Source organism: Pocillopora damicornis, chromosome 5 (assembly GCF_964200805.1).
Source record: "Pocillopora damicornis chromosome 5, jaPocDami1.2, whole genome shotgun sequence".
NCBI classification, from domain to species: Eukaryota; Metazoa; Cnidaria; class Anthozoa; order Scleractinia; family Pocilloporidae; genus Pocillopora; species Pocillopora damicornis.
This window is the reverse complement of record NC_142674.1, coordinates 9,145,405-9,161,347: the sequence shown is the minus strand read 5'-3', so window position 1 is coordinate 9,161,347 and position 15,943 is coordinate 9,145,405. Positions and strand designations below refer to the sequence as shown.

General features: G+C 39.6%; 1 protein-coding gene across 1 annotated transcript; it reads right to left on the bottom strand.

The window, feature by feature from the left end:
• Window positions 1-9,349: 9,349 nt before the first annotated feature.
• On the bottom strand, window positions 9,350-14,373 carry LOC149045046 (uncharacterized). Its single transcript, XM_089206118.1, has 2 exons — window positions 13,027-14,373; window positions 9,350-12,375 (listed from the first exon to the last, which is right to left on the bottom strand). Exon 2 carries the CDS (start codon window positions 11,437-11,439, stop codon window positions 10,747-10,749), a length of 693 nt encoding a protein of 230 aa, XP_089062244.1. The 5' UTR covers window positions 11,440-12,375; window positions 13,027-14,373; the 3' UTR covers window positions 9,350-10,746.
• Window positions 14,374-15,943: the final 1,570 nt, after the last annotated feature.

The following is a 15,943-nucleotide window of genomic DNA, read 5'->3' as shown; positions in this document are numbered from 1 at the left end:
GTCCCAGGACATGACTGACTTACATAACTGGTACTATTGCTTGTACTCTTTGTCAAATCTTAAGGTTCACTAACATTTCATTATCAACAATAAATACCAAAAACACCATTAAGTGAAAACATCCGATTCCAAATTTATTTAAAAGAGCCGACTAGGCTATTCTGAAAATAATACATTTGGCCATATTGGTATTCGTCCCTCTTCATATTGAAAGGAAAGGAATGAAACAAAAAAACCGGAAATTTAGGGAATTATTTAAACTGATCAGGTCGTTACGGTTTCCTGGTCCCCCCCTTGTCAGCAATGCCACTGACAAGGGTATTAACATGTCGACTGCAGAGAACTGCACGCAGGGTGTGTCATCGAGTAGCCAGCTCGACTCATTGTCGCCAGGATAAATTGAAAGTGAAAGAGATTTCCACTACATCATACTTTTTCTTCCTTTCCTTCCTTTTTTTTTTTAAATTTTCTTTTTGTTTACGCTTAATGGAAACAGAAATGACTTGATTTGTTTTTGGGTTGAGCGTCAAGTGAAACGACATGTATTAGAAAAACAAGTTGTAGTTGCGGAGGTTTGCTGTGCTCGCAAGTTCCTCAACCTACTGCATGGACGCACTAGGCAAAGCAATATCTTTAGGTGCGCGCTTCATAGCAACCGCCTCATCATTATCACCTTCGTCTTTTTCGCAATCAGAGTATTCATCAGATAAGTCAGGGTCCTCTTCAAACTCGTTCAGCAGCTCCAGTTCATCTAGTACTTTTAACCACGCTTCTTCACCAGCAAGTACTTTCTTGAAGGCAACTATAGCTTCTCTTAACTGTTTCTTGCAAAATGTGATGCCCATCTTAAGCAAACTTATTTTACCTGATATCACATTCTTTGAATTCGAGGTGGTGACATATCGGGGTATCTGTGAGAAAAAAGAGTAAGGACATATTGAACACCTGACAGGTTACATAAACACAAAAGTAAACGACACCTGAAAGAAGCTTTTACAAATTTCAGTATGTCGGTTGGATACTCAATTTTATTGTTTTTTTAGAGGGCACGGTAACGAATCTTGCAATCTGATTGGTTCTTTACCCGGTCAGTATTTTCCTATCTCTGCCCAGGGGCCACGGTAACGCTTTCGTGAGTCGCCGAGTGCATCTCAACTTTCGTTGTCATTTTTCATAAATATACCTCGTTTTCCGGCTGGGCAGTATTTTTAAGCAAACACGTCGGTCACTACCTCAAGCCGATAAATAACTTATGAATCCTCTCTTTTCTCTCTATCAAATCACTTTGGTTGACAGAAAAATATTGGTTTCAGAATGAATTTGTATAAACAATAGTGTCATTACGTTGGTTGACAAGCGGCCTAGAAACCTTCTGCAATTAATTTTAATCGTTTACAAAAAGTACCCAGAAAGTTGGAACGTGAGGTATTTGGTTACAGTTAAACTGAACGATGGAACTTTCATTCATTTAATATCTAAATTTTCTCGAGCAATTTGTTCATAGTGAAAGAGCGAGCGAAGTTTTAATTTAAGTTCTACAACAAATATACGCTCCTGGTGAGTCTTTCCAATTCCGTTCAATTTGGACATTTGTACCTTAAATTGCACAACAGAAATTGAAGGAATTTTTTGAGAAAAGGCCGCATTACATTCCCTTGTGTCTCGTTGGAGTTTGCTGTTCGAATTTAGTTTTTGTGAAGGAAAGATCAGAGTTAAACACGCCATTACAGCAAACAAACGAGCAAACTCTCACAACTTCAAAATAAAAAGATTGAATTTACTCACAATTAATTTCCTCGCCGTTTACTTAATGAACAGAGGTAAATCTTCGTACATGAATGAATCGTCGATGAGAGTGAATAATACTTTCCGTTAGATCATTAACTGATTTTGAAGAAAACATTGTCGTGACAGTCCTTGCCAAACTAGTTCTGTTGGTTTTCAAATGTTCCTTCGCTTTTCTTTTTCATGTGCGCTCTCTAATTGACAGGTGTCAGTTTGTGACAGATACTTGTAAAAATAATGTTTCAAAGTTTGTTTGGAAGCCTTTTAAATCACCTTTATCGTTACGGAAATGAAAATGTTTCGCTGAGGCATCTCTCTTAAATTTGTATCACCTCTATTTTAACTACCATTTACCCACTCAAAAATTGTTCAGTTTATGCAAGATCTTGCCGTATTTACGGTCATAAATCATTCGGGTTCTTTCGGAAAGAATTTCGTCAAGTTTAAAAACAATAAATATGTTATTTACCGGCTAAGGGTCGGTCCGTATGGTGAAAAACTGTGACCTCGGTCTTGAAAATGCTGCCCTCGGCCTACGGCCTCGGGCAGTATTTTCAAGACCTCGGTCACAGTTTTTCACCATACGGACCTCCCAGCCGGCAAATAACATATATAGGATGGACGTAAAAATTTATAATTTCTAATGGAATAACAAGCTGAAAATTTCATTGATAACCTTGATAATGAGGCCACCCTGCTATTGTCACCAACAAACACCATTCGGAATCCTCATTTCTTCTTCTCGATTTAACCCGGCTGGTATGGCCAGCGAAGAGACTGAGACCGTAATTGATTTACCATATGGCGTCACATTCATTACGCTGACAACACGACTCGATTGAAAGTCGTTAAAATGTTCGTGTCCAAGCGCTGCATTTATATGACCCAACGTCGGTCGTATTAACGGGGTTACGCTGTACAATAATGGTTTGCTTAGTTGCCGACCTTTACATCTGGATCGTCTGAAACATCAACATCTTCATCATCCTCTTGAACATCTACATCGACACAGCTCAAAATGTCAACTACAAAAAAACAAGACTCAGATTGAGAAGAAAAAGTATTAAGAGGTCAGTGATGATTCTTAGAGGTTAGTGTCACCCCAAGTGATCGAACTGTTTCCAGGAACTTATTTGTGTGCACCTCAATCTTCTGCCTTCCATTGTTTTTCTTGTTGTCATCCTACACAGAATATTATGATTGTTTAAAATTTTGTCATATTTACTCACAATCACTTTCTGATTACTTGTTTGCCCGATTGTTTGATTTGAAGGGCATTAAGTATCAAGCTTTGACACTGACAGTAAAACTGAAATGATTATCGGTACCTTTAAGAATATCCATAATTAAGCCCTCCTCTAGCCTGTCCGTTATCCTGGGCATCAAATGGAGTTCGTCTATCATGATGTGATCCAAGGGTATGTAAAAAAATCGCTTTCCTTGGCATCCAGGTTATGTTGGCCAATCTTGGTTTCAATTCCCTTTTTAACTCAGGTGTCTGAAAATAGGTGCAATTGTGGTTCATATTGCATCTGAAAATCATTAAAGGTTGTGTTAGATCTTGTGTGGCATTTTAACTACAATTTGATGTTCAGCTATTCACTTCTGTCTATCACATCCATTGATTTCTCGAGAAAAAAGCTATCATTTTCACCTACAGATGTCTATCAAAAGCTGCGATGACTGTAGAAAGCTGTGGAACTTACTCTAAAAGCCTTCAAAGTTAGTACAAGGTTTAAAATAATGGAGTTCATAAAATGTAATTACCGCTCATTCCTGTGGATTTTGCACCAAATACAGCTATTTTTAGACGTTGCCCCTTTCATACCCATGGCTAGCAGAAGGAACTGTTAAAAAGTGAAACAGGGGAGATCAAATTGATGTCTAAAACTTTTATGAATAATTTTTTTCTATTTTGTAAAGAGCTACTTTGATTTATTATTGAAGGTTAACTTTTGTATGATACTTTACCTTATTATCACCTCCGAGGTAAAACTGTAACTTTATCTGTCTTCCATCAACTAGGATGTAGCCCTTCTCAATTAGATTGTTTACATCCTTGATCACTTTCACAAGTGACTCTTTCAGAGTTGCATATTCCTCTTTGCCCATCACTATTGCTATTGTATGATTCCCTAGAGAAAAAGTACGTCAGTGTCATTATTTTGTTAACCTACAACAAAAGAATGGTAGATAGTGTACCTGCACTAGACGAACATCTTTTGCCATCTTCCACAAGGGCAAATGAGCAAACGAACAAATTGCTGCTGTGGGAAATCCTTGTTTCATCTCCTGATATTTTAACTTTCACTTTAATAGTGCCATCTGCATTGTTCTTAACCTGTAAAAGAAGTAAAGTGTTAGACTTAACGCAAGAGAAGAAAATTAGCAATGCTTAAGTAAGGGTCCCATAAGTCACTGTATTTTTCGTGGCATGTATGAAAAGGTTTATCAGAGACGTAAAACTTACAAAATTTCCAACTTCCTTGTCGAGGAGGAGCTTTAAAGGCAGTTCAACACCCTGTGCTCTACCAGGGGTTCTTTGTACATTCTACTTCCTATCTAGAGTCCTTGCACACCTCTCCATCAGGTGAGTTCGGGGGAGGGCCTTTTTCCACTTCGAGGAGGAGCTTTAAAGGCAGTTCAACACCCTGTGCTCTACCAGGGGTTCTTTGTACATTCTACTTCCTACCTAGAGTCCTTGCACACCTCTCCATCAGGTGAGTTCGGGGGAGGGCCTTTTCCACTTTGGTGAGCTCATGGTAACCCTTCAGTGAAAGGGAAAATCGGTCCATGATGTAAAGTATTGTTCTGATCTTCTCCTTTTCTCATAGAGGCTCTCATAGACCTCTATTTGGTCCCCTGAAATGAAATAATTAATACTGTTATTGTTGTTACATCAAAGTTGTTTTATATGCTGGAAATATTCTTAAAGATTAATTTAAATTTAGTTTTAAATAGGTGATCCATCACATTTAAGGAGCCAAATATATTTTACTTTCATCTCTTTTTTATTTTCTAGTCTCCCAATTGTGTAATTTTTATAGCCTTACATCCTACTTATTTTAGTAGAAAAAAATCTCTGTGACAGTGACTTTCAGAAACAACTTGGCTAACATTTTTAAGGCAATATTTGAGTTATAAAAATATCATGTAAGCAGTTACATATTACTGCTTTCAACATACTTGTAACTGTTGATTCGTGTGGTAACGTCTGTCTTCCTTTTGGAGAAGCAATATTTTCAGTATTTTCTACAAGAAACAGAAAGAGACGTCAGACACAAACCTTTTGGACTAATTGACATGGAAAAGAATGAAATTTGTTATTAGTGAAATTCTGTCAAGTTTTTACCAGGAAAATGCTGTGAGGCAAAGGTTATTTTTATTAGGCGACCAGCCTTATCTTCAAGATTAGGCGATCTTGGCTCCAAACCGTAGGTCTCGGCAAACCAGAGTGCGTTGTGCGCCTTCTCTCTGTAAAGAAAGCCAAGGTAACTTTTTTAAAATATGATTATTTTGCAATAGAGCAAGGATTGATTTATTTCATATACATCAAACATCTGTGTGTATTTAAATGTTTAATTGCCCTAGTATAAATTGCAGACTGAAAGCTATACTAAGGAAATAAATACAAGAAAAAGGCCAAATAACATGTAAACTAAGCTAACCTTATTTCCTTTAGATGGTGCTATTGTTGACGTCGCCCTACTCCTTCTGTAGCCCTTCCTTTATGACCATCGAGAGTGTGCTTGACCATAGCGTCATAAAGCTGTGATGCTTTATCTTTAAGCACAAAAAAAAGTTGATCAGTCCACTTTGATAGAAGTGTAGGCACTTTGGGTTGATGACAAATATATTGCATTGTTTCAAAACTGGATAGAATAGATATATTGTTACCTTCAATCTCGATCCGTAGTCTTTGGTTTTTAGTAACCAGTTCTTGTTGTCTATTTAACAGTTCCTCAATCATCCCATCTGGCTCTTCCGGAAGTAATGAGAGGGAAGCCCAGTAGTTGGATTTCACGGCCCGACGAATGTTGCCATTCGAGGCTTGGTTCACCTTCTTTACTGTATATTCTACCCTGCTGTGAACAGCTTTTCCGACACGAGCGCGGCAACACGAGGACAACGTATACCCAATTCTCCTCAAATTGCACTGGAGAGCATCAAATACTTCGTCAGGATTTTTGCTTTTCTTTAATGGTGAACATGGCAGAATTCTGAGAAGATCTTGTTGTTTCTGTTGCTAAAGCAAACAAAGAGTGTTACGATTTACTTGGTGTGATAACGTTGCAGATGGTTACGTTTCCGAATTTTCCCAATTCTAAAGCTTGCGAATGTAGTATTGTTAGTGCAGTTGTCAATTTCAATGCTTAATTGCAGTGGTATGCGCGCTATTGTTTACGGAGGCGGAGTTTTGCATATATCAATACGCTCGCGGGAGTTTTAAAATTCGGTCAACCGTGCTTCTCGACGTAAAATTTGGGGTGGCCAGAGGTTGCCTCGAAAAAAATCGGTTTTGATAGTACTTCTAAGCCTCGTACGGCAGAGGAAATTTTCATAAGACCTCCTGAGACGTAGAAGTAACTTTTCCATATGCTGACTCTAAAGTTTCGCGAATAGTTCATCGGATTTTGAGAGTGAAAAACTTAGGCGCACGTGGGCGATTTATAGCCATTTTCTCTACTGTTTCGCTCTCTTTTCTTGGAGGACTCTTCAAATTTACCGCCGATGGACTTAGAGTATCCGGATGTGTCGCAGTATTCTGCGCGATGCGCGCCTGCAAAACACAAACCTTCTAATGCACTCGAGTATGTGCACCTCGAGTAACACATATATTGACGTGATTGTTCATGTGACGTAGGGTAACTTGGGCATGCGCATTCAGATACGATTGCAAGGATGAGCCCACAAGGCTCTTGGCTGCGCATGCTCAACGAACCATTGACTAAATTTATCTCGAGCCCAGAATCTCCTCAGCTTTATGCAAGTGTTGCGCACGCGTTGTGCTAAAACGTCCGCTGGACAAGAGTTAAGCTATGGCGTGGATGTGCCCGCGGTACAGTTGGCTGGGCATGCTGAAAGTAGCACCTTGTACGGTCAATCGTACGGTTATACGTCCAAATTTTCTCAGCTTGATGCGTTAATTCGTAACAGCCCACGTGAAGCCCTCGTGCAATGCCTAACCGTGCGCTCGCAGTATACTACACTGCAGCTTGACGCCCGAGTATGCGCACTTTATCGTCATCTGACGGTGTCTCCTGGCGCGCACTAATGGGATATACAAGTTACGAGCGTAATCACGCCTGCGCGTTACTTTCTCCCTCGCACTTCCATTACGCAATGGCTAAGATAGTGCCCGTGGTACAGTTGGCCACGCATGCTAAAAGTAGCACATTGTACGGTCGGTCGTACGGTCGTACAACCAAATCTTTTGGGCTTGATGGGTTACTACTATAATTATGGGGTTACGCTTCGCGCGCTGCGAGCTCCGCTATAAATTGTTACATCGTGAAGTTCAAGTTGAATTTAAATATTTTAACTACGTGCTTTAACAGAAAGTTAACAAGAAATATCGTGCCTGTTTGATTGATTCCCGTGTAGTATGCATTAAAATTATATCTGCGAGAAGGGAAAAATCTTAACCACAAGTATCGTCCAATGGAACGTACTACAGCAGTTTTGTGATCTCCACAGAATACACCAAGAACGTTGGCTGACTGACTATTGCCGTCACGGATCTCAAGATAGTAGTTCCACAGACATGATCGTGGAGCCGAAGAGTAGCTGTGCATGGTAAAGTTCAGTTCCAAGCGCGTAGTGTCCTTTTGGAGCGGAGAGAACATGTGCGTTCCAAAACAGAGTAACTCTCTCCCATATTTTTGCTTTTTGAGGATGCTTCAACAAAACTACAACAAATACAACAAGTCAATTACTTGGCTTCCAAAAAAAATTATGGATATTATATACCAAGAGAAAGAAAAAGTATGCAGTTTTACATAACAAAGGCCGCCATTTTAGACCTCAGCTGATCTCTGTCTTACTAGAAGCAGTTTAATATAACAAGCAGGTATCAGAAGTTTTCACCCCATATGATTATTACATTACATTTAAGCACTGGCGCATATTCCAGTTCAAGAAAGCCTGACATAACAATTGCCAACAGATCCTCATGCCCACTTCGCAGTTTTTCTCGTCGCTCTATTCATCCATTCAACCTTGCACTCTCCTCCCTTCCTCTTCTCTTTTCCTCCCTTTACTCACCCTTTTCGGGCCTCCCAAGCATCCTACCCTTCCTCCCCTCCCACATTACCCACGATAGGCTTCCATTTCCTCCCAAATGTCAACAAATGCAAATGTTCATCATTTTAGTAAACACTTTCGACAACAGTTGTGAACAACTGCAGGGCTTACAGAAAAGGAGGATGAAACTCCACTTAGCCACTGAGTTACCATCATGACGTGTTTAAGTTTGTTTTCTGCAGAAGAAAAGTTGTCTCATTTTATCTCTTTCATTTTTTCATCAAAAGAGGTTAGTAAATTGAATCTTTTCGAAGCAAGTCGATGTTTTATACACAAGTTTCTAAAGTAAAACTCTTGAGGTTTCAATGAATTTGTCTCCATCGGCTACAGAACAAACAAAAAAACCTCAAAGACTTTCTTAGCACTTGCTGGGAAGTTGAATTGAAAAAAAGATAGTCATTGTTTAACTCTGTTGAAAATTAAGATATTGTTTTGCCATTGCTTATCAACAGTACTTTTCGTCAACTGCATTAAGCAATCGAAATAAAAAACTTCTTTTTGTCCTAGAACATCCCCTTTTCTAATTTAGAATAATAAAAAGAAGATTGTGTTAGTTGCCTAATACCTCATGAGAAGAAAATTACGTAAAAAATAATATATACATCCGCCCAGTAACCAACAAACTATTTTCCCGCTGTTCGGTCATGCACAGCTGAAATTCACGTACTATAAAAATTGTAATGTATTTTAAGATCTGGTAAAAGGAAAGAAGTGACTCTGTCTTCTTGTCTGAAAACTATTGTTCATACTTCGTAGGAAATTTTAATATTGTGATAAAGAATTTGATTTATTCTCAAATCATAAACAGTATATTTAACTTTACATCAAACTTTATGGCAGGTTTAACCCCCAAAAAACCTCGATTCGTTCATGCATGTTGCCCATTGATAAATTTTTTTCAACATTTTTGTGCGTGTTATTCACAAGAGGAAAAAAGATAGTATAAAACTTCAAGCAGTATCTTAGTGAACATGAAGGCATCGGTTTTTAGCCAATAAGTTGCATTTCATAACAACGGACCTTCTGAGCTATGGCAAAAGAAATTGAAATGAAACAAAAATGTTTAATTTTCCTTTAATCCAAATGAGATGACAGCGTTTTCCCTCAAATGACTAAAATTTAATTTTCGAATCAAGAAAAAACAGTCTCATATTTGGCACAGTTATAGATTAAGTTAGCCAGATATATTCGTTTTTATTGTTGTTGTTGTTCGTAAAGAAAGGAATAAATGAAATGATTTTAATATTATTTTTAAGAACGTTTCGTTGATTCTTTGACTCTTCATGTAGAGTGTATCAGAATATTCTAAAATATTCCAGAATTTTCCATTTTGCACCTTCTTATGTTTAGTCATGTTGTACTGTTTTATGAATAGAATATGATGTCATTATTTAGAATGTTCTAGACTGTTCTAGACTGCTAAAACATATCTTTGCAGGTCTCTTCTCTTTTATAAACTGAATGACATTTATTTCTCCTGAATTCTAAAGGTTGTGCGTGTTTAGAATTAACGCTTCATCTTCAAATATTTACATTAACAATACGAATTTCTAATTCTCTGGTCGATTCAACACGTCAATTCATACTAAATGCAAAGTTTAGTGTAAAAGGACTACTTACTGTTGCCTGTAATATGTTTCTACAGTGAAAATCTTATGACCTCTACTGACCAGGAAATCGGTTGCATGCCAAGGTCACATTCGCAATCTGTCACGAAATACTCAATAGCTTCTGTTTTCGGCCTTTATTTTGGTAAAAAAATGTATAAACTTTCCACAGAACAGACCTTCTTGCTTTATTTGATTTATATATTTGTATTGGTCTGGACACATGCATATGCTGACTGGCTGTGAAAGACATTCGTCAAAGTTTTTGATTCAGAGTGGTATAATATCTCCCTAAATATTTCAAACACAAATGTTTCCTTAACAAGCTCGTTATTCCCGAATTTCCCACCTTGCAACAACCCCTACAGCAAAAAAAAAAAAAGCATGAAAGTCAACTTTATAGCTTGCTTTAGTTTTGTTTTGGATTTTTTTTTAATGATTTTTCCTCCGAAACCAGGAAACCCTAGCCAGGTAAATATAAATTCTCAGTTTCATTTAGAGATTGTCCACAACACAACTTCAAACTTGCGTGTGCTTATCGCATCCTTGAAACCTTCCAGACCTCTTCAAAATTGTTATAAAGCCTATTGAGGCTAATAATAATCTTTGAGTTAACTATGACCAATTCACCCCGCGAGCGCGAGAAAAAGGGAACCACTCCGCAGGGCTGAATACGCGATGTTATAAGATTCCACATTCTCGCGCCTAAAACTTTCTCTAAAGACCTCTAGAAGACTCAGAGAACTTGTAGAAATACTTCCAGCCTGCATAACAGGCGCTTTATGAGCCAAGCGAGGAGAAAGCGGTATTTTGCGCGAAGGGCGAGAAGCGACGAGGGGAGGAGAAAAATGAGGACACCGTTTAGACAAAACTCTCCACTTTGTGTACTTTACTAGCCTATTCGCAGACTCTCTTCATTTTTAGATATCGTCGAGTGCACGTATAAAAAAAAACGCGTTCCGCCCTCTCTCAGGAGCAATCGCTTATCTTGTGCACGCACCAAATTCCCAAAACAGAAAAACGTCTGTGAGCAGGGTAGTACTTTCTGTTTCTACATATTTTGCCCACGGAGCTGGCAAGTAAATTTGTTGACGGCTTTTTTCAGCAGGTCAACGTAGAACGCTTTGCGGCGAACAGGCTTGGGAGGTACTTCTAATTCTAGTTGCTGACAAATGTTTTGAAGCATTCCAAGTTTAAGTCGCTCCAGAGATCCTCCCTTGGCCATGGCACAGATATCGTACGGATTGTAAGTGATGGGGTGCTGTAGCGTGATGGATAGGATTGTTTCTCTTGCCATGGTAAAGTTTTCCTCTTCTTCTACAGCTTGGATTTCAGCATCGTCGGATGTTTGCCGTCGGACCTTCGCTGCAAGACGTGAGAAATATGAAGTGCACTGCTGCGGGGTAAGAAACTCGGATACTTTGAACAAACGAACACCATCAGGTCCCTGAGCACGTCTCATTTCACGTGATACGATATCACCGTCCAGTTTTCTGCCGCTGGTTTGACCAATTGTAAACTTCGCATTTAGATAATCCCTCTGGTTTTGGTTAAAGCGATATGCTTTTTCGCTCGGCTTTAGCGACCATCCTTCTTTTACCTCTACTTCGCCGGATATAGCCTCTCTTGTATTCCTAAAAGACGCAAACGAAATAACTTGACTGGTCGTGCCCTCCTCCAACCTGGACTTGTAGCCTAGTTTGGCAAAATCTAACAAGACCGTTTCTCTAGAGACTTGGTGCATTTCTCTAAAGATAGGTGTTTTTCGAGGGAAGACAGCCTTTGGAAGACCTTAACACACCCATCCTGAGGGCAGGTAAACACGGATGACGATTCATTTGTATTTTCAGTGGGATCATGAACCTGCTCCACTTCCGTCTCTTGCTTCTTCCTTGACTGAGTCGGTTTTGGGCTGAGGGGTTTAAAGTCTCCAGAAGAAAACTCAGATGAAAGCCAACTAATGCCATGCTCTGAAGTAGATAACACATAGAGAAACAAGATTTGCATTAACAGCACTGTTCACCTACTTCGATACTTCACTTTGCACAGCCTGTGAAGAGTGCCCCTTTGGTCCACTTTACTGCGCGAACAGATGAAACGTTTGCTTTTTACATCTTATGACGACATGTTCTTCACAACCGCCATATTCTGCAATGTTCGTTTTAAAAATTTTGTAAAACAAATCAAAGGCTATAAATTTATAAAGGGACTAAGGGGCTAAGGGGCTTAAGTCTTTTACTCGACGGTAGACGACAGAAACGTGCCAGGAGATGCCTCGCAAACCAAACCAGTCGGTTTGGGATTCTCTGTATTTTTGTGGCAGGAACTTTATGACCCAGTTGTTAATTATCAAGACAGTGTTGTCGTCAAGTTTCTCCAGTGCATCTATTGTCGCTTAGCCTCGGTTAGCTGATCTAAGGATGTGGCATTTCCAGGACATTATGGCCAGCTGGGCTGTCTGGAATATAAATAGCGCTTCGTCTTTCGCGTCCTGAGTCGGAAAGGTCGTCTCGCCACGGACCCGTTCAATCTTTGCCAGAGTTTCCTGAAGACTTTGACAACGGTCACAAAGATCAGTGTGTTGGTGACTGCATTGTTGCTAGTAATCTGCATCACTACTGTCGCTAAGAGTAAACAACACACAATGGTCTGCTACGTTAGAGGGGCTAGTGACATAAACCTGTTGACAAAACAAAGTTGAGATTACTGTTTGTCTGTGCTTATACTTCAATATAATAGTTAATCAAATGATTTTTTAATCTAACAAATATTATTAACAAGGGGGCGAATAACTTTTAACCTTAACCTTAGAAAAGACCACTATCCTCGTGCGCGCTTTGTTAATCTCGAGAATTTATGTAAGCTAGTTGCACGTGCACTATTAAGAGAAGAAAAAGAGTACAAAAAATATATTTTTTTACGGAATGATTTTGTTGATGAGGTAAAATAACTACTTATTTTTAGTTTTATTCAAGCTGTCTTTCTGGAGTCAGAATTCACATAACCCTATAGTTCCCCTTCAAATACTGCTTGCTTGTCATAAGAGCTTGCACAACTGTAGTCTCCCACTCCTGCCGGAACCTAATTCCCCTATTTGGCGAACGAGGGCCACGAGATCAGATCATCATCAATGCACGAGCACCTTCAGCTGCAAAATAATCTAAGCCCTGCGGTGATTTTCTTACAGAGGCACTGCATTCAGAGAGTACCCGTCTCATAGTAGTTTCGCTAAACGGTTAGAAGTTGGTCTCCAAACAGTACTGAGTGTACTGTCGTACCACTCGCTCGCGTATCATTATACGGATTACGTTAGGTACTTGAATAACCTCACCAGACGAAAGCTTGAGATGTTTTTGCCCAAATGGAAGGTCCTGAACAAGATGCGGGCTCGTGATGAAACCAAGAAAGTGGTCAAGCTGCCTCAAGTCTACTCGTATTCGTGTGGTAGGCTGTTGTGGAACTTGAGCGCCTCAGCTAAACTGTGATCGCTGAAGATTAGGCATGGATTATCGGTATCTCGTCAACCCCTGGATATAACGGGAAATTTCGTTGAAAGTTCCAACCCCTGCCATAATCGAAAGCACTTGTGTACGGGTGTCCCAGCTGGTTGCATTCTGGTACCCTTCTGCTAGGGCCTCTAAATACAAATGCTCTGAATGTGACAACTCGCTTACACCTAGGGCCTTGTTCATAGCTGTAGAAGAGGCTAAACTTCGCCAGAGTTCACCAGCGTTCTCAGGGGTGACGCTCTTTAGCACAGTTGCTACTATTTCTGAGGTTCTCCTTATCTGACGTTGTCTTGTTCGCTCAGAGGAATCACTCCAAGAAAGCCATGGCTTTCCAAGCGGTTCAAGTTTGCATGCTACCAGGAACTTACTCAGCTTTTCGCGCGGCTCAGGTAAGATCACCGGTGTGGGCTCGTCACTCTGAGTGGAAGCTGTGCTTATTGTGTCTGGTGACAGAAAGGTGTCATCAGCGATTGTAAGACGTCCAAGGCTTTCTGCGAACTCTTCAACAGATTGACCGGTATCACTTTGTCCTGGAGATGAGTTTGAGCTGTTCTGTAACATACAAAAAAGACGTTTAGACATCGATGTTATTTTAATATTTCTGTTTATTTTGTCCCTAGGCATTAGTATTTTTAGGATAGTTCGAAACTTAAGTTATACATAATTTTAAAAAAGAAAATATGAATTTACATGCATACCGCTATCATTAACAATACTCCCGCACCGGCCAGACCGAAAGGAATTTAAAGAAACGAACAGTGACCTATTCGTCTTAAAATCATTTTCAGAGTCATTTTCAAAGTTTACAGTTATTCACAGTTGCCCAGCCCTTTCGGAATTTCGACATTTGTTATGTCGTTATGTCGGAATAACTGTCTGTATCCAAGGTTACCGTTTACTTGGTTACATTTGCTTCTGAAGTCTCTAGTTCTCTAGAGTAACTTTAATCATTGATGCGGGTGTCACTTTCTGTTGTTGGTTTGTCTCCGCGAAATGTTGCTTGCACATTCTGCAAAGAGCTGTGGCAAAAATAAATGTTAACCTTGTTAAAAGGCCATCGCCGATTTTTTTACTATTCTTCAAAGCCAAGAGCAAATCGACATACTAGTCAACTAGAATATCTTTATCTTTTCTTCTTTTGGGGGAGGGGAACAGGAAAATAAAGGGTATTGTAACGCTTGCGCATATGTTGCTTTACGCCCTTCCGCGTTTAATAAAAAAATTTTTCATAAATGTGTATCAGTGACAGGTGTGTGTGTTGATGTGTGCGTGGGTGGCGGAGTGGGGGGGGGGGGGGGTGGAGGTGGTGAATAAAGATCTTTTTTGCTATCGTAAGCGTTAATATTAGGTTTGGAAAATATTAACGCCGCGGTAAAAAGCCTGCGATTTTTAAAGAGATGAACTCGTTTGCTTATTGTTCTTGCAAGCAGGATACAAAAGAGCGGTACGCAAGTACTGGGGACAATAATCTTGTCGAATGGAAGGGGACATTTCGGTTCGACCGACCGAAATAGCCTGACCGACCGAAATAACCTGACCGGTCAAAGTGTACCAGCCTCAAAGGCGTTCCCAAATATTCTGGTAGGACCGAACCGAAATGGTCCATTCCATTTGATTTCTAACCGAAACTTCCGGAATTTTGGGCTGAATGGAAAGCACCCGAAGATTTACGTAAGACGGTAAGACAGTACATAAGATTTACCTATCCTTGGGAACAACAGCTTCCATTCAGTGTCAAGTACTGTATCTGCTTTTAATCCATACAGCTCGCAGTGCCTCGATATATCCCTTGTACAATTTCTTAAAGCGAGAACTTCAACTTGGCCCGGATGATCGCTGCTTAAACCACAGGATGTGGCGTCGTGTAATAAACCAGAAAAACTGGAAACGTTGCCGAAGCCATGACAAAAAACAAAGCTCTCCCAACAAACGAGACAAACTCCTCTATTGCTGTTCAACATTTCGTAATACTAGACGGGAATAATTCAATTAAAAATAAAATCGTAGAGGCACGTGCAATAGTTAGTGGCGAAACAGTTCGTGACAATATATAAATTTTATTCCAGGAGCATTTGACCTGGAAATGTTATATTAATATTGTTCCAAGAGTCGAATATTTCTACACTGATGATCTATAAACAGACGTGCGGTTGTACATATTTTCACTGGGACAGCTGTAATTGCTTCTTTGTCTGTTTACAATGTGTACGAAGTATAGTACGTGCCGTCGTATGTGACAAGCTAGCGTGACCAATCTCTGCACGTTTGCTAAATTATGCGTCATATGATCTTGTTATCCCGTCTACTAACTGATTTTTCGCTCAATAAGAGTAATACTCACCTTGTTAACTGTGTGGTTTGAGTAGTGGTTAATTTTCATCATTGCATGTTATTTTCGGACCAAAACATAAACGGGTTTCATTATTACAGAAGCGTCTGATGATGCGCAATAAGCGCTGCGTGGGAAGTGTTTAGATAGCCCAAGCGCTGAAGTTGCTGGACACATTTTGGTCAAAATCAGTTATGGATGAGTTGCCACTGCACAGGACAAACAGATTTAGAGATGGATTTAACTTCTCTCACAACAAGCAATGGTAAGTTGTTCGTTCAACAAAACTTTGCGTTAAAAATATGAATTCATTTAGCGGGCCGTCTAATTTGCATAAATTTTATTTACTAAGATACTCACATTGCTTACTTTAGTGCGAGGACTGTATAGGATTTCCAGAGCTAAAACTT